At 31.8% G+C, this 23,749-nt stretch overlaps 2 protein-coding genes across 2 annotated transcripts; both read left to right on the plus strand.

Moving 5' to 3' along the window:
• Positions 1-513: 513 nt before the first annotated feature.
• LOC107954426 (uncharacterized) lies at positions 514-1,937 on the plus strand. Its single transcript, XM_016889973.2, has one exon. It carries the CDS (start codon positions 880-882, stop codon positions 1,639-1,641), a length of 762 nt encoding a protein of 253 aa, XP_016745462.2. The 5' UTR covers positions 514-879; the 3' UTR covers positions 1,642-1,937.
• A 19,379-nt stretch (positions 1,938-21,316) lies between these two features.
• Positions 21,317-22,365, plus strand: LOC107956103 (small ubiquitin-related modifier 1). Its single transcript, XM_016891846.1, has 3 exons — positions 21,317-21,463; positions 21,556-21,705; positions 22,303-22,365. Exons 1-3 carry the CDS (start codon positions 21,317-21,319, stop codon positions 22,363-22,365), a joined length of 360 nt encoding a protein of 119 aa, XP_016747335.1.
• The last annotated feature ends 1,384 nt before the right edge of the window (positions 22,366-23,749 follow it).

The raw sequence follows: 23,749 nt of genomic DNA on the forward strand, positions 1-23,749 counted from the left end.
AATTTTTAAAATTCAATTCAACCGTTAATACAATTAAATTTAAGTTTTTTATTACATCGTTATGAAGTGAATATTTTTTTATTATTTCAAAAAATCACATCAATAATTTTAACTGTTATAAACAATTGAACCTATATTTTAACCTTTCCTTTAAATAAGGTAACAAAAATGAAGATTGTAGACATTTCTACAACCAATTAATCAGATAACTGGATGATGTTATGGCTGGCGTCAGTGGCGGAGGATGAGAGGAGGCAGCCCCTGGAGTTTTCAAAATAATCAAAGTCTATATACATAAGTCCAAAAGAAAGATTATTATTTGCACAACCTTCTATTTTCATTCCCAGTTTATAAATTGTGGTTGTTATTGTCAAATTATTTTTCTTGCCCGACTGTATTGTTTTTTTTATAATTGGCCTCAAAAGTAGAAGTCAAGATCCACCCTTGGCTGCGGTCACTCTAATCCATAAGAGATCCCAATCAAAACTCAAAAGAACCAAAACTAAGTGAAATGAGGAAATTTAAACATGTATTGCTTAGATTTCAATCTCAATCGATGAAAATACTATTATAATAACTAAAAACGTTTCTTCTAAAATACTTGATCAACATTACAAAAATCTCTCTCTCAATCTCAGATCTCAGGCACGAAAAGGAAAATCCAACCTCTTGTCTTTTACTGCTTATATTTTTCCCTCTCCAATCACCCTTCAAACGCACGAAAACCCTTTCTTTTAGTCTCACAATTTGATCAAACAATTGCCCACAACTGCCGTTTTATCGTCATCATCAGTACACACGATTTAACCATATCAAAACTTGCTCTGTTTTTTTCTCTTCAAAGATTCTAACCCGAGAAAAAGACAAACCAAAATCGCAATGAAAGAAGACCAACGCCCTCTTCAGCAAAGAAACAAGAGTCCCACCTCCAAACTCTTCACTCGCAGTGCCGCCTATGTTATCCTTGTCTTGCTGAGTTACACCTTGGGTTACCTTTCTCACACCTCACCTCCCCAACAACAACAGCTGCAGCCTCCTTCTCCAGTTTTCCAACTTGCTGACTCACCATCCCAACTCGACAACTTCAGGGTCACTGCTCCCTGCGCCAACTCCCCTCTTCCTCCCCACCTCGTCTTCCCAACGATTCTTGACCGAGTCTTCAATGGCTCCTCTCCTTACTCCAATTTCCCGCCACCCTATCTAAGCTCCTTCCTCAAGCAGAGAAGAATCAAAGGCTGGGGCTCCTATGGCGCCGTTTTCAAACACTTGATTAAACGAGTCAAACCCCAAGTTATAATCGAAGTAGGCACTTTTTTGGGCGCGTCAGCTCTCCACATGGTCAACGTGACTCGTGAACTCCGCCTCCAAACTCAGATACTCTGCCTCGACGACTTTCGTGGATGGCCAGGATTCAGGGACCGCTTCAAGGACATTAAGATGATAAACGGCGACGTTTTGTTGTTTCAACAATTCATGCAAAATGTGATTTATTTCAATGCCACCGGGTCGGTCTTACCCGTTCCTTTCTCAACGGCTTCAGGCCTTGAAAAGTTATGTGAGTGGGGAATAACCGCGGATTTAATAGAGATAGATGCGGGTCATGATTTCATATCCGCTTGGGGAGATATAAACCGGGCGTAGCGGATCTTGAGACCCGGTGGGGTAATATTTGGGCACGACTATTTTACCAAGGCGGATAACCGTGGGGTAAGAAGAGCAGTAAATTTGTTTGCCCAAATGAATAATCTGAAGATCCAAACTGACGGTCAACATTGGGTTCTCGACACATCTCTAGCAAAACATAATTGATAGTAGTTATAGTTTTTCTTTGGTTTTCCCATGGTAAATGTGTAACAGAATTATGAAGGGAATTCATACCCTTTTTAGTTTTATTGTGTAATAATGCCATTTTCCAGAGCTGATAGTAATTAAACAAATATTACCGGGTAAAAGAAGATTTTGTACATTGATTTTCTTATTTAAAAAATTTTCTTTTTACATGGGTTGTTTTACTCTCTATAGGAGCACCCTTGGAGTATCATTTTATTTTTTTCTTTAAGAATCATAAAATAGCATTTAACCCGTAAGAAAGTAGAGTACTTAAAAGACCAAAGTCGTCGATTGAGTCTTAGTTCAGTTAGCATCGGCATTGTTGTCAGTGCAGGAGGACGTGGGTTCGAGTGCGTTGAAGCGCATTATCCTCTTATTAAGTTGGGGAGCGACTATGAGTAGTTCTAAGCATTGTATTAAAAAGAGCATATATGATAAGAATTTGTAATGTGTGCCTAAAGTGGTGGGCACTCCTTCAACCACCAAATGCAAAACAATAAACACACAGAACATAAGGAGTTGTTTACGCAGTTCGATTTCCTTACTTCTGCAAAGCCCAGCTCAGTGAGAAACATCCACTTTTTTCAACAATTATACAAAATGAACCTACTTAATCACACCCTATGATAATTTCCCTCACCCTTGTACTTTGAAGAATCAATACTTTCACCATTTGATTCACCCATTGTGAATACAACAAGTAAAACCACAAGAAAAGGGTTTTACTATCAAATTGCACTCATACAAAAATATTCTCACAAGAACATATTAAGTGCTTAATTCTTAGTACATTCACCTATGCAAGTCTCTCAAATATATTAACTTAATTTCTATACTTGCTTACATATGATGATCGACATCAATCCCATTAGAACAATAATAAAATAAGTTTAATACATTATAATAATACTAGACGATGTAAATAAGGACTTTTGGTAGCTCAACAACAATCATGAACTAATCTAAAGTCCACGATCCAAGAGATTGTCTTGGGTAATTTCGAATCAATCCAAGCACCAATATAAAATTCCCCAAGTAATATGATCTTCTATAATGGGCTAGTATTAACCAGATAATTAGCATAGTTCAAATCATCGGTTCAATAAATTTCCAACACCTTAAATATGAAAACTATCTCCATATTGATTTGGTGGTTAAGGGAGTGGGCACTCCTTTTGGCACCAAATTGCCAATTTCATATTTTTCAACAATCTTCCCCTTTGGAAATTTGTTAAACAAAACATAAAATGTAAGAAGCTTGAACTATCAGTCAACATAAGCTCTCCTTTGGCATATTCCAATTAACTTATCCGCTTAGAAAGTAATTAAGCAATTAATCATTAATGCTAAGATAGGTTTGCATCAACAACTAACCAAGAGTAATTATAACTAAGTTAAGTAAGCAATGAAATAATGCATCAATGTAACATAAATTCATAGTAGAAATTCTTCTAAGTTCACCATCATCCATAAAAAAAACAAGTAAAAGAGTGGGAGAACCCAAAGACTTAACATACAATTATCTAGCAAAATATAAGTCTATAAAATCATGTAAAAAAAATTAAAATAACTCTTTCCACCTTAGACCACTAGCACCGACAACTCCTCCTAAACTCAATTCTCCCCTTTTTATTCTAAAAATATGCCAAATTACTCTACACCATTAGTAGAAGCTTGGAGGTTAGCAAGAAGGCTTTATGTCAATCAATCATCTTTTCAAAGCCTTGGCTTCTGCCCTCAGCTTGTCACAATTCTTTTGGTAGAAGTCAATCGAGGCTTGAAGATCTAAATTAGCCTTTTTCTCTCATGCCTTTGGAGATAGGATTGGAGTCTACGGGAGTGGCCACTTCTTGTCTAGTAGTCTCAGCTTCAGGTATACCAGAATTAGAGTCATGTATTTCTTTTAGTTTATTAAGAACTTGTTTTCCCTCTAACCATTTGTGGGAAAACTATAGTTTTGGAATTGGTTTCCCATAGGCTTCATTAGAACGAACAAGATTATAATTTTGGGAGAAGAATTTTAAAGATAAGTGAGCGTTAAGGCAATAGATAATTCTCATAAACCTTTTCAGAAAATTTTTTGATCTCATTGATGATAACCTGTCCTAAATTAAATCCTACCAGTTTTACACCTTTTTTTAGCAACACAATCACTCTGTTTATTACTAAACCTCTTTGGCTATTAGGAAGCCGATTACAAGTGGAAATAACATATAAAAAAATATACAAAGGATCTAAAGGGAAACTTAAAGCAACAGTTTCATCAATGAATTCGTCCAACTGAAGATTATTAGTGGTGGCGCAATTCAACAGCTTCCCAATCTGTTCAGGACCAAATTTGAACCAACTACCATGAATGAATACCTTGTGGTAGTGCTTACTTGATTCATCAGAAACACCACGATCAAGATTTGTATGGAATTCATAAACTACCATATTCACAAAGGGCATAGTACATTAATCTAAAAACCTCAATATTCTATAACACTTGATCAATTTCATGATCAGCGAAGGAATTATCATCAATATTCTTATCATGGATGAACCATTTAAGAATAAGTTTGTAAAACCTTTTGGAGCAGCCAGGACCCCAAAATAATGTTTTTTTTAGCCAGACCATTTCTTCCTGTTTTCTTGTTGCTTGAGTAGTATTTGAAAATATTTTTGGAACCCCTACATTGTTCATCCTTTTATCCCTTTTAGCAGCCAAATCAGGGAAATTAAGATTTTTCGTTCTTGGTTGCAACATGATATAAATGGGTACATTTTTAGACAATGATGTGTTGGAATTTGACTCAGAGGAGGATTTGGAGGAACTATCTTGAAATTCTTTTTTTTTACTAGGTTTTGCCACAAAATGGGCTTTACGTTTGTCTTCCGTGCTTCTTTCCATGGTCACAATCTCCTTAGTGACCATTGATATTGTTTTCACTCTTCTACGCAGAGTCGTGTCAGAGATGGTGGGCACTCCCCCAATCACCTAAACCTTATCAAATGATGATTTCTCAGCCAAAAATTCATTCTCTCTTATTGAGAAAATAACTTCTTTCTCTCTCGACATAGGCTCACATATGTTTGTTGTAAACTCATCAAATCTGATGGTACTTGTTGAGTTGAATGAAGGTTCAGATGAGGCATATTGTAACGACCTGATAGTTAGAGGTGTCGAAAAGTGCATTCCCGAAACTCCGTTCCCATAAATCAGACTCGTAAATATTTATTAAAAATATTTACGAAGCTAGTTGTGTAGTTAATTAGGTTTTGGTTAAGTGAATTTACTTGAATTAAAAGTAATTAAGTATAAGGACTAAATTGCATATAGGGTGAAAGTTGAATTATAGATTAAAGAATAATTAAAGGGACTAAAGAAGTAATTTTACCATTATTTCTTTAAGAGAGACGGTTAGTGAATGATATATATATTATATGTAAATTTAATTTATATATTATATTATAATATGTTATCTTAATTATTAAGTATATATATTATATAAATATAATAAAACAAAAAGTAATAAAATAATGAATAAGAAAAAGAAAAAGAAAGACAAAGCCAAACAAATTAAAAAGAAAGAGAAAGAAGAAAAGAAGCAGATGCACGGCCTAAAGGCTTCAAAAATTTCCAAGTTCAATTGGTTAGTTAATTTAGTCCCCTTTTCTTGTAATTGGTATGTTTTTAGAATCCCGATACTTAGGGTTACCCGACCCATGTCAAAATTTTAGTAATTATTAAGTTTTTAAGGGTTGTTAATGTTGAATAATTTTAGTATTAGGGATTAAATTGATATATTTTTAAACTAGAAATGAAAAAGGATTAAATTGTAAAATAAATTGTAAATTTTGAGTAATAGGGACTAAATTATAAAAATTTGAAAATTTAGGGGTTTAAGTGAAAATAAGGAGTTAAATTTAGTTTAATGTGAAATTTGTATAAAAATATAAGATTAATTGTGAAGAATAAAAATTAGTCTCGGTTTAGGGACTAAATTGAAATTTAGGCAAATATTGAGTAAAAATTGAAATATTCAATATGAAATTGAATTGTGTTATATTGATGAATTTTAATTGTTTTAATTCTGTAGCTAACGTCGTACCAAAATCCTCGACTAAAAAGGGGAAAGATAAAATCAACGTCGAATAGCTCGGAATTCTTGGTTTGTATTTTTATAATCCGAACTAAGTTGTAAATTATTACATTTTGATTTCTCGCATATGGTAAGCATTGGAGGTGAGAACTATTGTGTTTTACAATTGAAATGGATTGACTTGGTATGTGATGAATTTATTGAATTTATATTGATTGAATTGAATAGGTGTATATGTGATAATGTGCTTATATGAAACTTGATATTCGATATATATATTGGAAGCGAAATGGAACCCTATTAACTGTATTGGGCTGAGTCGGATATAGATGGCATGCCATAGGATAGGAAAAGTTCAAGGATTTCTTCGACCTCGAGTCGATGAGGCACTAGGTGCCAATTTACTTCAGTTTAACCGATGAGACACTAGGTGTCAAATTTATATACGCTAGGCGCAATTATTACTTCGAATTTATCCGATGAGGCACTGGGTGCCAAACTGGTATGTTGGTTGGATCCGTGTATCCGTCCGAGTCTGAGTCGTGTTAATAGGAGTAATTAAATAAAATGGTACTATAATCGATATTGGATGATATTGTATGTGAATTGAAATTGGGATAATGATTTGAAATATGAAAATGAGATACATGAGTTATGTACTCATGAAGTAGATATGAAATGGATAATGCCATTGTTTAAATGAAATGTGAATCAACTTGCAAAAAGCTATTTATATAGCAAATATGAGAATTGGGATATTTGTGAAACAAACGAAGTATGATAGCATGTGTAAGTTAATTTTAGTATGAAATGATATGCTATTATGTATGAATTCAAAGAGTTGGCATATGGTAGTTGTGACTTTTAAATATTAATATGTATCTATGTTTCAATTATATATTTGAAATCTCTTGTTTTTAAATATTCAAATTATAGAAATACCACTGAGTTTTACTCAGCGTACGGTTTTGTTTTCCATGCGCAGCTTAGGTTCTTCACTTTTTAATCACCGATTCAGCATCCAACAACAATCCCGAACTCAAATGTGGTGATTTTTATCTTTTGTGTCAGCATGTACCTAGGGTGTCTAAATAATAGTTATTTTGTGGATTGATTGTAAATGGTGTTATAAGTTTAATATTGGTTTGGTATATATATACATATAAACATGTTTTTGTTTTTGAAGCCATATTATGGCATGGTAAGTTGAACCAAATCTAGATATGTGCTTGGGAGTTTAAGTTGATGTTTAAGTGCTTATGAACTAGGCAAAATGGATTGAATTTGGTATGTTTATAATTTGGATTTGAATGATGCTTTGATGCTATGTTTTGATGATATAAATGTGGTACCAATTAGGGTACATTGGTTAGACACCTAGAATGATTGTTTTAGCAAGTTTTGAATGTATTTGATCGTGTTTTGAATAGGTTAAACAAATGATTTTTGAGTTGTTTAATGCCCGAGCATGTAGGAAATGGTAATTTGTTGTTTAAGGAACATTTTAGGTCCACACAGCTAGGCACACGGGCGTCTGACTCGGCCGTGTGAGACACATGGCTAGCACACTGGCGTGCGAGGCCATTTCGAAAGGTACACAGCTTGACACACGAGCGTGTGGCTTGGCCGTGTGACCCAAGTCAGAGAGTTACACGGGCATGGACATGGGCTGGGACATAGCCTGTGTCCTTATTTCGAATGCCAACATGGCTTAAGACACGGACGTGTCTCTTTGGCCACACGGCCGTGTGAACCCTGCAGCTTTGAAAATTCTTAATGTATTTCGAAAATTTTTTTGAGTTTTTGAATTAGTCCCGACTTGTTTCTAACACATATTTTGGGCTTCGAGGGATCAAATAAGGGCAATATGGATCAGTTTGATTGGTTTTTGATCTTAATATTATATGATATGAAAGGATTGAAATTTCTGTCTATTTGATCTGTAAACTCCGATAATGCTCTGTAACCCGGTTCCGGCGATGGATATGGATTAAGGGTGTTACACATTTGGTATAAGGGATGGATTTTGACCATTACATATCATAATTTCATTATACAATCTTTCTCAGGCCTTACACGAGCCTACATATGCTCTAGAATTAACTCGAAACCGTATTAGCATCAAATTGCAACATTTACAAAATTTCAAAATGATGTCGCAACTTGAAGAGTTCCTCGTCGCAATGTTACTGTCTATTTTGTCTCGTTGTGACAACGGGGTTCCTTGTCACGCTGTGGCCCAAAACCTAGATCTCATTGCGACGATCATTACTTAATGTCGCAACATGGGCTCTATTTTTAGCACAAACTAAGCCTTTTGGTACCTAATTGAAGTCAACTATACCATTAATTCATTTAGAGCATAATTGCACTTTTCTTCCTACATAAAACCAACCAATTTGCATATCATATCATCATTTAATCTTTACCATAATTATCCAATTCAACATGCCTTAATTTGGTGCCAAAACATATCATACAACTTATTAAAACACAAACTAATCTTCCATGCTTTCAAGCCATTCAAAACAACAATTAACCATGTCATTTTCATTTTCAAATCATACCATGGCACATTCAAATGAACCATTTAAACACTATCTATATGGTTTCAACACATGACCAAATCATGCCATCATACATGCATACACATTATCATATCATAATTCATATACTAGCCAAACTCAAACCAAGCTAACAATTCAAAATTAACACACTTATAGATCTATGTACATGCCAGAAAACTGAACTTTCTAAATGTTTAAAAGATTACCAAATCAATGACGAGATAGTATGAGCTTCTTGTAGATCCGATCGAGACATTCCGCAAGATGGAAATCTGAAAAGGAAAGAGAAAACAACGTGATAAGCATAACGAATACTTAGTAAGCCTATATGTATTTAAATGATAAACTTACCTCAATTTACAATTTAACAACTCAAACTAAATAGCTTAGTAAAGATTACCTAACTTAACAAATCACAACAACAAGGTGAGTGTTAACACAAAATCAATCACGTAATGTACCAAATTTATAATATATCAATACACAACATTTGAGTACTCATAATATATACCAAACCTTTACATTCAATTAATTCCTTAATATAACATTTGATCATTGATGCATTTTGGGTCACTTCGATTTCTCATTTCATATTATCTGTATTACCCAATAAAACTTAATGAACTCGAATATAATGGTACTATCAAATTTGTTGCTCGTTCGAGTTGAACATATAATTGTGTCAAGTTACCTGTCCAAGTTAAACCTTTAAAATAACATCAGGTTACTCGTTTGAGCTAAACTTGTGTCACATGTATCTTCGAGTCCGTAACAAATGTTGGAGCTCAGTAACCACCGATAATAAATCTGTATTTGTATCCATGTGTACGTTACATTTACGAAGTTTTATCAGGGTAATTTCAACATTTAAGTTCATGCTTACTTTTTTACAATATAGTCCAATTCTCACATTTTGTACTAAATTATAAACAATTCAATTTTCAATAGATCAAGCATATATTTACAATATTAAATACATAAGGATTTAAACGCAATTACACAATATGAACTTACCTGAAAAATTGACAGACAAGTTGAATTGTAAGGACTATTCAATAATTTTGCCTTTTTTCTTTTTATCCTTGGTTTGATTCAAATCTTAATATATAATAATTCAAATCAATTGATCAATTTCAAATAGTTTATAATAGTCTACTAAATGTATGAATCGACCCAATTTTCATTTTTCGAGTGTTGCTAAAGTTTTGTATTTTATTCAATTTAGCACCTAAAATTGAAATTGCCATAACTTCCAAATTTGAGGTTCGATTTCAAAATAAATCTCAAAATCATCCTTCTACAGCCCTCTATTATCTATATTTATAGAAAATTAACATCAATTTTGAAATTCTCACACTTTAGTCCCTATGTTCAAAATTAACAATTTTCACTTTACAAACTAGTTCTTTTTCATAGCTATGCTTAAAATCTAACCATTTAACATCAAGAAATTCAAGAAATCAACAACAATTTAAAAAATTTAACAATTTTACAAATTTGGTACACGAGTTAGCTAAATCAAGCTCTCGGGACCTCAAAAACATAAAAATTACAAGAAAATGAGTAAATTGCACTTACCTAATTAATGCCATAAGTTGAAGCTTCCAAAACCCTATGTTTTCTCTTTTAGTTTGTGAGGATGAAGATGATGTTAAAAAATGTCTATTTTTTTAAAAGAATTATCTTTCATTGTTTGTTTAATAATTAACTAATCTTAATTAATTAACTAAATGTTGACCTTAATTAACATACTAAGTGGATGAAAATTCAATCCCACCACCATTCGGTGAATTTTAAAGGGCCTAATTGTTCATTTGGTCCTTTAGGTAGTTAAAAATCCATAGTGATTAGCTTTTACCACTTTTACAATTTAGTCATTGTACTTTAATTAACTATTTGATTGACAAAATTAAAGGACCAAACTTTGATTAAATTTTATAATAACCTTTTAAATATTAATATTTAATATTTAATATTTATGAACTCAATAATCAGAAATGGGGTCCCAAAACCACTGTTTTCGACACCACTAACTTTCGGGTCGTTACAACTTTTCCCTTAAGAAATTTCGTCTTCGAAATTTTTACCTAAGAATAGGTTTGGGTATTTTAATTTCATATTTTCCTATGGTTCCCATTTAGCTTCCTCAATACCATGTCGGTACCACAATAATTTCACTAACGGTACTCATTTATTTCTGAGTTCTTTAATTTCCCGAACTAGAATCTGTACTCATTTATTTCCGAGTTCTTTAATTTCCCGAACTAGAATATTTCTTACCAACTTGAATTTAAAGAAAATCCTATAAACCTCTTAGATCTACTTGCTAAGCAAATTTTAAATAAAAATACTATTATGCTCTTGTTGTTATTTATCTATATATTTTCTATTCCACTTATTCACTTTTTTAGTTTTAATTACAAATAATGAAAATTTAATTGCATAATGAAGTGTTATAAAATCAAATATGTTTGACATAAATTAGAATTAGATATTTTAAATTTATATTTAATTTATTTATATATTAGTCTTGAGATTAATTCTTTAAATTATTTTATATAAAATTAATTAGTTATCATTGTTTAAAAAGTTCTAATGAAAAAAAAGATTAAAATATAAAAAAGAAGAAAAGAAAAAAAATCATCAAAGTTAATATATAAAATTAAAATCTAAATAGTTAGCAAATATTTGTAGAAAAATAATAAAATAGAAGACAAAAGTAAAAAGAGAAGAGAAAAATAAAATGTAATTATCATCGATAACAATTCTTTTAAAATGAAACTTACGACCAATAAGGGCTTTATTAGGAAAATGTGGGTTACGTGATGAAATATTAAGTTTTTTTATGCATCTAGGATCAACTCAGATAGTTAAGAACAACAAAACACCAATAATCTAGTACATGGTTATGTTTTGATTCGCTTTAACAAGCTTAAGGAGTTTATTTCTGATTAAACTCGAACTTTTCATAGGGAAATGCACTCCTTTATAAAAATGACCATATCTTGAGCTACAAACTTCAAAATGAAGTAATTCAAAATCCATTTTGAAGAACACTCAATGACCTATGATTTTGGCATAAGAATTGCCCAAAAATATGGTCAAAAAGTCTCACAAAGTTAAGTTAAAGTTACCTTTATGAAACCCAACGATTAACCTCAAACTTCCTATAGGAAATGACATTGCTTTACAAAAATGACCATATCTTGGGCTGTAGGTGATTCAAAAACCGTTTCGAAGAGAACTTGTACATCTACAATTGAGGAATAAGAATCACCCTGAAATCTAATCAAAGTATCTCACAAAGTGTAGATGAAGTTGAGCTTATAGAATTCTACGAGATCAGTTTTGGATTCACCCATAATTTCAACCTTTGCTTTCAGCTGATCGGCTTCTCCACTATTCTCTAACTCATAGATCACACGATGTGTGAGTATTGTTCCAAACACAAACACAATTGTAGAATTAGAAGTCTACAAAGAAAAATGATTCTGAACAATGTGGTATCTAAACTTTTAATTATGTGTATCAATGTTGTACGTGTCTATAACAATGTTAATTTCTAACGTGACAGGACACATGGCCCACTTAAATGGTGATACGTGTCACTTTTGTCAATTTTTTAAAGTTAAAAATATGTTAGGGACCTCAAATTAAGAAACCCAAACTTATTTTGTTTACTTAAAACTTAAGGAGTTAAAACTAATTTACCCAATAGTTATCATTTACCAAAATTAGAAGGTAAACTAGAAAAAAGAAAGAACCCCTAACAAAGATGAAAAATGAAAAAAAAGGATGAATTAATGATATTTTCAAAATGAAATTGAATCATTAAATAAAAAATAAAGAAAAAATGGAAAAATTAGCAGAATATGCTAATTTTATTTTTTAATTGGGTCTTTGGGCCGTTTTTTATTTAGGGAAATACGCCATTTTAGGATTTAAAAGCCAGATTGGTTCACTGATCAAATTTATTATTATACCGGTGACTCATCCGCAAATACTATTTTTGTGTGCAGGGATGGATGAGTTCTGTGAACTATTACTGTGGTGTGTAAGGTTGGATTGGGTAGTGGATTGCACTGTCATTCATGAGCTTGCCATTAGATACTGTGAATTCTGTGGAAATCGTGATTCTAATTTGTACTTTGCACTGCATGTTTGTATGATATTATTTATTGCTCTATTTAATTACCATTCATATGTTAGGACCACACTGAGCTTCATAGCTCACCCCTTTTAGTTTTTCCATCTTTTCCAAATAACTCGTGAGGTTAGGGCTCAGACTTTGTATTTGAAGGACCGTCGTCAAATTTTATCAAAACTAAAACAAAACTCATTTTATAATCTCTGATTGGTTTTTGCCTTGTATAAACAAACTGTGGCAATGACTTGGTTACCCATTTGGTTTTGGGTTTTGCATTACACTTTATATCACAAAAACTAGATAAGTTAATTATTTAATTTTCGCATGAAAAAGGTATCCTTTTTATAATGAATAAAACTTTGGGCATCAAGTTCAATTCATAAAATGTAAGATAGAATAAAATTTTTATTTAAACCTAAAAATAAATCATGTTTTCAAATGGTTTAAAACCTTAGCGATTTAGTCCCTAAACCAACTCTGAATTGAAAAGATAATGATTTTGGTAAAACTCATTAGAAGCATATTTTGATCTTTGAAAGGTAGACAAATGTATTAAACAAAAATTGGTTTTTGACTTTTTTACGAAACTGAATGTTTTACTAGGCCACTTCGGTGGCTAGTGTGACCTCCATAATTTGGCCATAACATCTGGGTTAGGTTGCAGGAGGTTACATTGACTCTATTTCCAATTGAACTCAGGCTTTCAATACATCGAAGCATATGAGTCAGCACACATAGTCAATCGCTTACTTAGGATTGAGGTAAGTCACATTATGAACACCACAAGTGAAAAAATCCGCAAACGGATTTAGGACTTAATCTGCTTAGGTTCTTTTTGATATAATGTTATTAAAGATAATCATATCTGTGCCTTTATCTTCTGGGAGTCATCCGCTCGGATACTCAAGACTAGATGTTTCCTTGATAGGACTTGATAGGCGACATAATAGTCTTTTAATCGATTTGCTTAATTTCATGATAATATGACTTATTTAGATTATCTGCTAATATAAATAATCTTCTCGCATTATGATTCAACCACATAACGTAACTTAATATTAGTTAAAAATTAGGTAATTGGTGATCCAATATATGCTCATTCATTTTGTTTTGTATGCAAAAACTGTTGAGGACAAGTCCAAACGATATTAATGTAAATGATTGGTTTTTATTAAACCAATCCGTTCAAAAAATTATAAGTATATTAGACTAAAAACTACACAAAGGGCACTAGATCCTAATAATATAAGTTGTCTTCTCAAATTATAATCCGATTATATAATGCAACTTAATATTAGTGAAGTCTTAGGTAATCAATGAGCCAATATTTGATTATAATTTGTTCTTTACTTGCAAAAATGATTGAAGATAGTACAACATAGAGATAACGAATAACATTTGTTTATTTCCATGAATAATAAGTTTGACTATTCAGTAATTTATCCAATATGATGAAATTACTACACTAATGGCACAAAAATTCTAATAGACTTAGCTTAATGGGCATGGTTAAGGACCTAAGAACTTTAAGATCATAGGTTTGGCCCTGACTTGTGTAAACCATGCGCGAGTTCTTAGCCCATATTTATTTTGGTTCAAGTTCCACCATTTTTAGGTCTCATGTAACGCCCCGAATTTCTAATTTTTGGAAGGTATTTGTTTGCAAAGTAATTTGCTTTGGTGTGGTGGTTAAGTGCTTGGAAAGTATGTTTTGGGTCTCAAGTTTGATCCTCTTGTTTTGTTTCTTTGGGGTCTTGAGTTTGAGTCCTCGTATAAGCATATTGATTATTTTTTTGTTTGTTATTTGTTGGAAGTTGAGTTTTTTTTTTAAATTATAAAAGCTAGATGGTTAGATTATTATAGTACATTTTATCTTTTTTTAATTTAATTCTTTAAGTTTCAAAATAAAGCCAAATCCTTAAATTTGCTCCTAGTTTCAACTGTTCAACTACTCCACATGCACGTTCCACTTTCTTTTCTAATTTCCCAAGTCTACAAACTTTTCTCTTTTTCATTTTTGCTCTTGATTCGGTTATATAGTGATGGTCACAAAACTAACTAAAAATACGACAAAGGAAAGTGCACCTATCGATAAATAGTATAGCTACGGTGAGTAAAGATATCGTATCCACGAGGACTAAAAGTACTAGTAATTACCGTTTTCTTATTATTTAACCGAGAAATTGAAGTGATTGGTTTAAGCTAAAATCTACTAAATTAATTAACTAAAGAACTCAGCAGAGAATAAATAAGGAAAATAGTTGAATAATAACCAAGAAGCTAAACAATACCCAGGAAATAATCCACCTAGACTTCATCTATCATTACGAATCTGAATTAAACAATTTATTCACTTGGTATCTTGATCTGTAGAAATCCCTAAATTATGCTAATATCTTTTTCGGGAGTAAGAACAACTAACTCTAAGTTAATCAATTGAAAATTCTTTCTAATTAAAGCTCATATTGTCACATTAACTTGATCTATGGATCCCCTTATTAGATTTGACTTAATTCGGTAGATTTATGTCATCCTATTTCTAGGATTGCATGCAACTCCACTCAGTCATGCTGGATCTACTCCTAAATATGGGCTTTTCCTCCTCTAATTTAAGCATATTAAACATGAATTAATATCTCAGAAATATTAAAACAAGAGATAATCACACAGAACTGAGAACAAGATTCAAGTATTTATCGTGTAAAATAAAAATCAAATAACATAATTCATCATAGAGTTCATCTCCCCTAAGTATCTAGAGAATTAGTTCATAATTGTAAATAAAAACATCTTTAAGACAGAATAACCACAAGAAATAAAGAAACTCATGAAAACTTCAAAGAAATTAAAATGAGGTCTTTAATCTTGATGGAAGTCTGCTTTAGAGTTGGCTTCAATAGTGTTCTTCGAGTTGTTTTCTTCAATACTCTTTGATCGCCCCCTATTCTCTTATTCTATTTGGTATTTATAGACTTTAGAATGCCCGGAAAGCATAAAAATTGTGTTTTTCCGTGTCTTTGGAACGTGACTCGCGAAATCGATACAGTTTGGCACATGGCCGTGTGGGAAGGCCCAACCCGTGTAGCTCTTGAAATCTACTATATTTGTCCAATTTTAGCTTGTTTTTCACTCATTTTGCTCCCAAATGCTTTCCTAACTATAGAAATATAAATTTAAAGGATTAGAAGCATACAATTCTCTAATTTGCATAAATAATCATCCAAAAACACTTTGAGAACAAGATTAAAATATGTTACTTTTATCACTTATCATATAACTCTTCTTTCTTGCTTGGCCTTTTCTTCATTTTCTTTCTTTGGGGGTTTACTTATTACATCAATAAGCTACTGTTGGATTTGTGTGGTTTGTGTTAAATGAATTGTTCGTGTAAGTTCATTATTTATTTTGCTGCTATTGTTCAATTTTGCTCAGTTTTGCTAAGTAGAACTTTAACGATTAGATTTTCCCTATGTTTTCATTAGTATGCAATTGAATTCTTTTTAGGCGAAAGGGGTAGAAATCAAGGTCTTCCGGAGATGTAATCGTTACGATTGTTTGCGGATTTCTGAAGAGTAAGTGTTCAACATTAGTATACGGCTAGAAATTTTGGTTTAAGAATGCATTCTTAGATGGGTTTTATTGTGATCAATGGGTACGATTTGATAAATGATTGTTGGTTTTGTGAGTTCCAAGAGTGTGGTTAATCTTATTTTCGATTAGGTATGTAAAACGACCCCTAAACTTGATAGAAACTTAGAAAATCCTGAAACAAGGGCTATTTTTTGAAACTACCCAGTGCCACATGGCCGTGTGTCAGACCGTATGGCCAGGTCGTGTGTGGCACACGGTCGTATGAAACATTACAGACCGTGTGGCCAAGCCGTATGTGGCACACGGCCATGTGAAATTGTACAGTCAGTGTGGAGCACACGAGTTAGGTTTTTGGGTCGTGTAGGCCACATGGTCGTATGAGTATTTTTGCTTAATTTTAGGGCTCTTTTAAGGGCTATTTGAGGGACTCAAAATTTGGGCCCGTAGACATTGTATGGGGCCAAAAAGATATAGGTTTCAGTACGTAAAAGTATTCAGATAAGCTTAAGAGGTATGTTAAGTAAGAAATGTTACCTTTAAATTGTGTGCTATGTTATGGTTTGTATTAAATATGTAGTATGTATGCCATATGATTTATGATATATGTAATTATGATATGTGATTATGATTTATTTTTGTTTCGAGTTGGGTTATGATATGATGGAGGAAATGCTATCTGGCTGTTTATACTACAATTATGATGGCTAAACCATAAATTTGTGTATGTCAGTTCAGCTGTAAATATATGAGTGGCACACCGCCACAAATTGGTGTGATTGGATAGATGGACTCTTGTAGTCCTATATGGTGTGATTGGTTGGACGGAGATGGTGTGTAGTGGATGGGGGTAGGACATAATATGGTATGATAAAATATGTTATGTTATGATTCGATATAACATGATATGCTAAGATTCAATATGATATGATATGTTAAGATATGATTTGTATAAATTCTGATATGATATGAAACTATTTGAAATATTCTGATAAATATGTATGTTTGTATTGAAATTATGGGCCAAATCACACACTGGGCTTTAAGCACATGCCTTTGTTGCTTTGTTTTAGGTGATCCTCCGACTTAGGATAGGATGGCGACTCAGGAGCTCATGTTTCATATTTTATTTTGGTTTAGTACTATGGATTTCACTGGTTTTTGTTGTTATTACGGACATTCTTGACTTTTTCTTGGGGTTTGTTTATTTTTGGATATTTTATGATTCGTTTAGATCTTTAGGACCTTCTTGGTTCTTATTATGTAAAAGTCTTTTTCCTTTTAATGATGCTTAACTTAAGATAACTAAAAGAGAAAGAGAATCATGATTTTTCAAAAGATACATGGTATAGTTTCCTGCTGCAAGTCTAACTGAAATTTTTATAGTGATTTATCTCACAAATGTACCACTGAGTTGGTTTTGATTTTAGTAAAATGATATAAGTCGTGCTTTCAGAAAATTGCTATGCTTTCAAAAAGTTATTCTAATTACTTTTCTTTCTGCTGAAATGGGTTTTCAATAAAATTAAACGTTTAGGTCGGGTATAGGGTGTTACATTTAGTAAAATGATATAAGTCGTGCTTTCACAAATATAACGTCTAGGCCAGGTATGTGGTGTTACATTTAGTGGTATCTGAGTCATATTGCAAAACTCGGCTTTAAGAAATAAATTCTTATTTTGAATTGGAATTTTATTCAAATGATTTTCAAAATTTTTGATAAGTGAAATCAAGAATCCAACGCCAATCCAAGTAAGAACTCTAAAATTTAGTTATGCTTTAGAGACACTTTGCATGTGATATGTTAGTATAATAAGTGGCCTTTAGAGATTGTAGTGTAGTAAATCACTCTATATTTTGATAAGTATTTCGATAGATTAAGGTTTAAAACTTAAACTGATTTCATAAAACTCTAGAAAATTTGTAGATAAGACAATGAGCACTCGTGGTTCTCATGGACATGGTACCTGTAGGCGCAGTGGTCGCCGTCAGGGGGCTCGAGTTGAGCCATCTTCGATGTGCAGTTTGCCCTAGTTAGATATGAGTGAGATGGTAGGAATTTCGACTGTTGAGACTAAGTCTGCGGCTCAGACTACCGAGGATGACGCACTATCCTATGCAATGTTGAGAGTTTTAGAGTGGGTCGCTGGGACCCGTTCGGGATCAAGAGCCAAGGGTTGATTATTGAACGACTTCAATCCAATGGCGCTAAATTATTTAGGGGTGTTTCTGGGGTTGGCCCAACTATGGCTGAATATTGGCTAGAGGCCACAGAAAGGATAATGAATGACTTAGACTGCACCCTCGAGCAAAAACTGAAAGGTGCAGTATCCCTGTTATTCAACGAAGCATATCAGTGGTGATTGACTGTACAAGAGGGCATTCAGCCTGAGCAGCTAACGTGGGATTACTTCCAAAGCGCGTTCCAGGTTAAGCACGTTAGAGCAAGTTATATTAAGGCCCATAAACGTGAGTTTATGTGGCTAACTCAAGGGGATAGATTAGTGGCTGAGTATGAGGCCAAGTTTTTGCGATTAAATAGGTATGCTCGAGGGCTAGTTGCTAATGATTATGAGAAGAACATATGCTTTGAGGAGGGTTTGAAGTATGATCTCAAAGTTTTGATAGCTCCTTAGAGGGAACGTGTAAGACCCCTAACCCGTATCCGTCTCCGGACTAGGGTTAAGAGGCATTATCGAACAATTTACATCATTATACAAACATTTCATATACATTGATCATGTATCATCATATCACATTCATTCATAATCACATTGTCCCTTAAATAGGTCTACAAGATCTAAAACATGCTTTTAAGAAGGTTCGGGACTAAACTAGTTTGACATGTAAATTTCTGAAACGTTAAGAATTTTCTAAGTAACAGACGTCTCACGCCCGTGTGAACAGCCGTGTGGATGATTATAGGCCATTTGCAAGGCTAATTCACCAACCACAAGGGTCAACCCTACACAAGCACATTCGAATTATAAGGCTATCTACATATCAAACCTCACATTATAAACAAGCCAAATCTCATGGCTCAATACATTTCAAACATATAGGCACCAATAGCCAAAATTACTTATACTCTTAACAAACCAACTAGCCTATACATGCCACATAACCAAAATTACAAACCTTTTTAAATACCGAAACCATAGTTAGATATAGGGGTGTGTAAAATTCGGGTAAAATCGAAAAAATTCGGTTAACCGACCGGTTAACTGAATTTTTTCAGTTGGGGGTCGGTTAATTATTTTTTGATTTTTCGGTTAACGATTAATTCAATTCGAAACCAGTTGGTTAACCAAATTTTTTCAGTTTAACCGAAAAAATTAATAAATAAAATTATAATATATAAATAGGCCCACTATTCACCTAAACCCAATCCAAACCCAAGTATCCAACCCAACCCAACCCAATCATAAAAATTACAAATAATTTAATAAATAAAAATAAAATTCTAAATTTTATGCTAAATTTAATAATTTAATAACCCAACTCAACCCAAGTATATGCTAAATTTTTGCACATGTTTTTTTTTTGTAGGTTTAATGCAAATTGAGATCTTTTGGAGAGAAGAAATGGATACAAATGGAGAATATGAAAGACTTACATTTCAATTATGTGTTAATTTCAAGACTTATTTAATGTTAGTGATTCAAAGACTTATGTAATGTTAGTGATTCAAAGACTTAGTAAAACCATAGCTGGATCTTCATTAGTTATGTATAGACTAACTAATGGTGTGTTTGATAAACCATTGGAAATTTTTTATTTAATATGTTTGGTTATCATTTTAATTTTTTATTTAATATAAATTTGTCAATAAAAAAATGTTGAATAAGATAAGTAGGTATGTAGTTACTCATCATTTAATGTATAAAATATTAAATTGATTTTATTATTAAAAAATTGAAATAACTTATCTTTTAAAAAAGATATATTCAAATTAACATATTTATCTTTCATCTAAAACTATTCAAAATAAAATAATATATTATATTAATAACATTAAAATTAAAAATAAATAATTTTAAAAAAATCAATATTTACTTTTATTAATTAACATAATTATATCTTATACTTATATTTACTAAATTACAAAATAATTTTTTAATATAAATTCATCATTTAAAAAATTTAGCTATAAAAATTCAATATTTAAAATTCTAAGTTATAAAACACACCCTAAGCTTTTGTTTTTTTTTTTCTCGTCCGGCGTGGATTCATATAATTCAACACATTACAATCAGGCCCTCTTTTGGACACCATAGTATGAGTAAATTATCGCTTTGGTACTTATATTATTTTTATCAGTTTATTTTTTATACTTTATTTTTGTTATTAATTTGGTTCATTGACTTTAATTCTGTAATCCCCTTACCCTAATCCAAAATTTTCTTAAAAACAATTAAACCAATTAATGATATACTGTCATGTGAAGAAAAAGAAAAAAAAAGGTTCACGTAATTTTTTTAAAAATATAATAAAACTAAAAATCATTAAAAATCTCAAAAAAGTCATAAAAATAATAAAAGCCTAAAAAATCTCAATGCTCAAAAAATTATTAGAAAATCTTAAAGTAGAATTAAACCGGTGATGTTTTAAGATTATTTTTAACTTTTTTTAGAATTGTTGTTAGGAAAAATTTAAATGTATTAAAATAATACTTTAGTTATAGTTTAGGGGTTAATTTTGTTATTAACCCTTTGAATATGTAAGTTTTGAAAATCAAATGATCTTAATATAATGTTAAATAAAATTTAGGGACTGTTGATGTAGTTTACCCTTAAATTAGTGATTTCAATTAAATCAGATTTTTTATTTTTAGTTCATTTCGGTATGAGAGTGAACAAAAAACAGAGACAATGATAGACACCCTTACTCCGGGAAAGTTTGGATTATCTGAAACTGAAACTTTGATACATTTGAGCTTTGCTTTTGGGTGTTACGGGTTCCAAATATTTTGTTCACAAAGTTGGGAAAATATGATCATCCTCTTTCAAAACTCAAAAACACTCCCACTACCTACTCTTTCTTTGGCTTTTACATTTTCTTCTTTTTTCTGTACCTTAACGCCTGAGAGTTTTACAAAAATGGCTCAAAATGATGGTGGTAGTAGCGGTGGAAGTAATCCAGTCGATAACCTCGCTAGTCGACCTAAGAGGAAAAGAATAACCATTCACATACAGAGTCAAGTGGGGTCTGTTGGTATTTTTCTTCTGGGAATCCCGGTTCAAACCGTATTAAAGAACTTCATTTGTATATGTAAATGTTGTCATTTGGTATTGTCCTCTTGGCTGTACTTTAACTGTTTGTATTTATGTTTGTTTAGGACGAGAATAGGTTGGCATTTAAAATTATGCCCAATCTCAAACTAAGCAAAATGTTTCATGAATACTGCCAAAGGAAGCAATATGATCTCCGGACTGTTCGGTTTTTTCATGAAGGTCGTCGTCTTCTAGGCAAATATACCGCTGCTAAGGTACCTTTTTTCGTTTCATTTCCATGCTCCCCCATCTGTTACAAGGACTTTTTCTGTCACTGAAACTGTTATCCGTATATTCATTCCGAGTTTCTACACGATTGATGGCTCAAAGTTATGTTATGCAGAATATATGTGGTTATATTTTTCCAAGTTTTGTTTTCCTATGTGTTTGGAGTTCGTATTTTTGTACCATGTATCGGATATGAGTGTTGGATACATGTATTTCAACATTCAAGATAAGATTGAAGCTGGCTTTATCCAAATTGCAATAAAATGTGTAGAATACTAAGATTTTAGTGCTTAAAGGTTTGTGGAAATGAATGGTATGCTATGTTAAAAGTTTTAAAAATTATATTTTATCGATACTCATACTCGAATTTAAGTTACATAAAAATGAATAATAAATTTGATGTCGAATTAATTCAAGCTTTATAGCTAATTTAACCTCGAGTTATCCTCATGTTTATATCCGAAACCAAGTGCCTTATGAAGTCTGTTTGATCATTATTGAGCATTTGCTGTTACCTTATGGACATTCCTGCAATGTTGATTTTATGGCTTTTTTTCTAACTGTCAAAAATGTTATTTCTTTAGCTAAATTTGGAGGATCAATCTCAAATTGATTGCATGTTTCATCAAACTGGAGGCGGCCTCTAATCGGACCGGTGATTAGTGTTTGTCTTATGTTTAATTAGTTTTATTATGTCAAATTTATATGAATGTTGATATGTTTAGGGATTAGAATTTAGAGTTTAGTCTTGAAATATTAAACCTTTAAACTTTTATACCTCTTCAATTAACTTTTGAACCTTTTTAACTATAACAAGTTATAAGAAAACAATTTAACAACTCTTCTATTTTGGTTTTAGAAGTGTTCATAGGTCACGTCAGGTCGGGCATACACATGATATTAACATACTTTATACTTGTACAAGCTTGATTCGGCTTGAAATATGAGCCTAAAATTTTGGCCAAGTCCATCTATATTTACAAAAGATTAACCTAAACTCATTTTAAGACCACCTATATTATTTTTAGTTTTTTAAAAAATGTTTATATTATTTTAATTTAATATTTAATAATATATATATTTTTTATTTATTGAAATTTTTATATAGTCATATTAACATTATTTTAATGTTTACATTAGAATAGTATTATATATTTAGTATAAGTTTATTTTTTAATGTGTTACAAATTACATAATATATAAAAATAACATAATATAAAGAATTATAAACTTAAAAATAGATCGGGTCGGGCCGGGCTCAGGTCTTGAATGTTTAAGCCTAAACTCGGACTCATTTTTAAATGGGCTTAATTTTTTTCTTAACCTCGTTTTCTGGGATTAATATTTTTACTCAAACCCTTACAAAGTTTGGGCAAGCCTTCGAACTTAGACGAATAGCTCGACCAATGAACAAATTTAATTGATAGTGTTGATAATATTATTATTTTTTAACCAGTTTAATTACTGATCCATTCAATTTTTTAGCTTAATTTCAAACTATTCAATCAAAATCCAGTTCAAAACTGATTCAACTATTTATTTAAATCAATATATCAACCATTTCATATGTAATAGTCCGATCAAGATACAAAAACCCAAAGTTAAACCCAATGCACCACTTGTGAACCCATTCCAAATGGCCGTGGGTGGAAACTATCGGATCTTCATAGTTACGTGTAAATCAAGAGGAGGTTTTGACCTTTTCTCGTCTGGGATGGATTCATTTCTCAATACATTTCAATTATAAATAAAAAAGGTTAAATTTTGTTATTAGTTTCTATACTTTGTAAGGGTTTTAAATTTAATCTTTATACTTTAATTTGATTATTTTTAGTCATTGTACTTTTTAAATTTTAAAATTTCAATCCTTGCCAAATTATAATTGTTAAATTCATTAAATTAAATTCTTCTATTTTTCAAAATTTGATGCAACAAATATATTATCATACGTGTAATGCCATGTCAATTTGTTATTTTTACATATTAATCACTAAAAATTTAGTTAATGAATTAAGAATCGCCATTTGCATT

The sequence above is a fragment of the Gossypium hirsutum genome, chromosome D07, assembly GCF_007990345.1.
Source record: "Gossypium hirsutum isolate 1008001.06 chromosome D07, Gossypium_hirsutum_v2.1, whole genome shotgun sequence".
Classification (NCBI taxonomy): domain Eukaryota; kingdom Viridiplantae; phylum Streptophyta; class Magnoliopsida; order Malvales; family Malvaceae; genus Gossypium; species Gossypium hirsutum.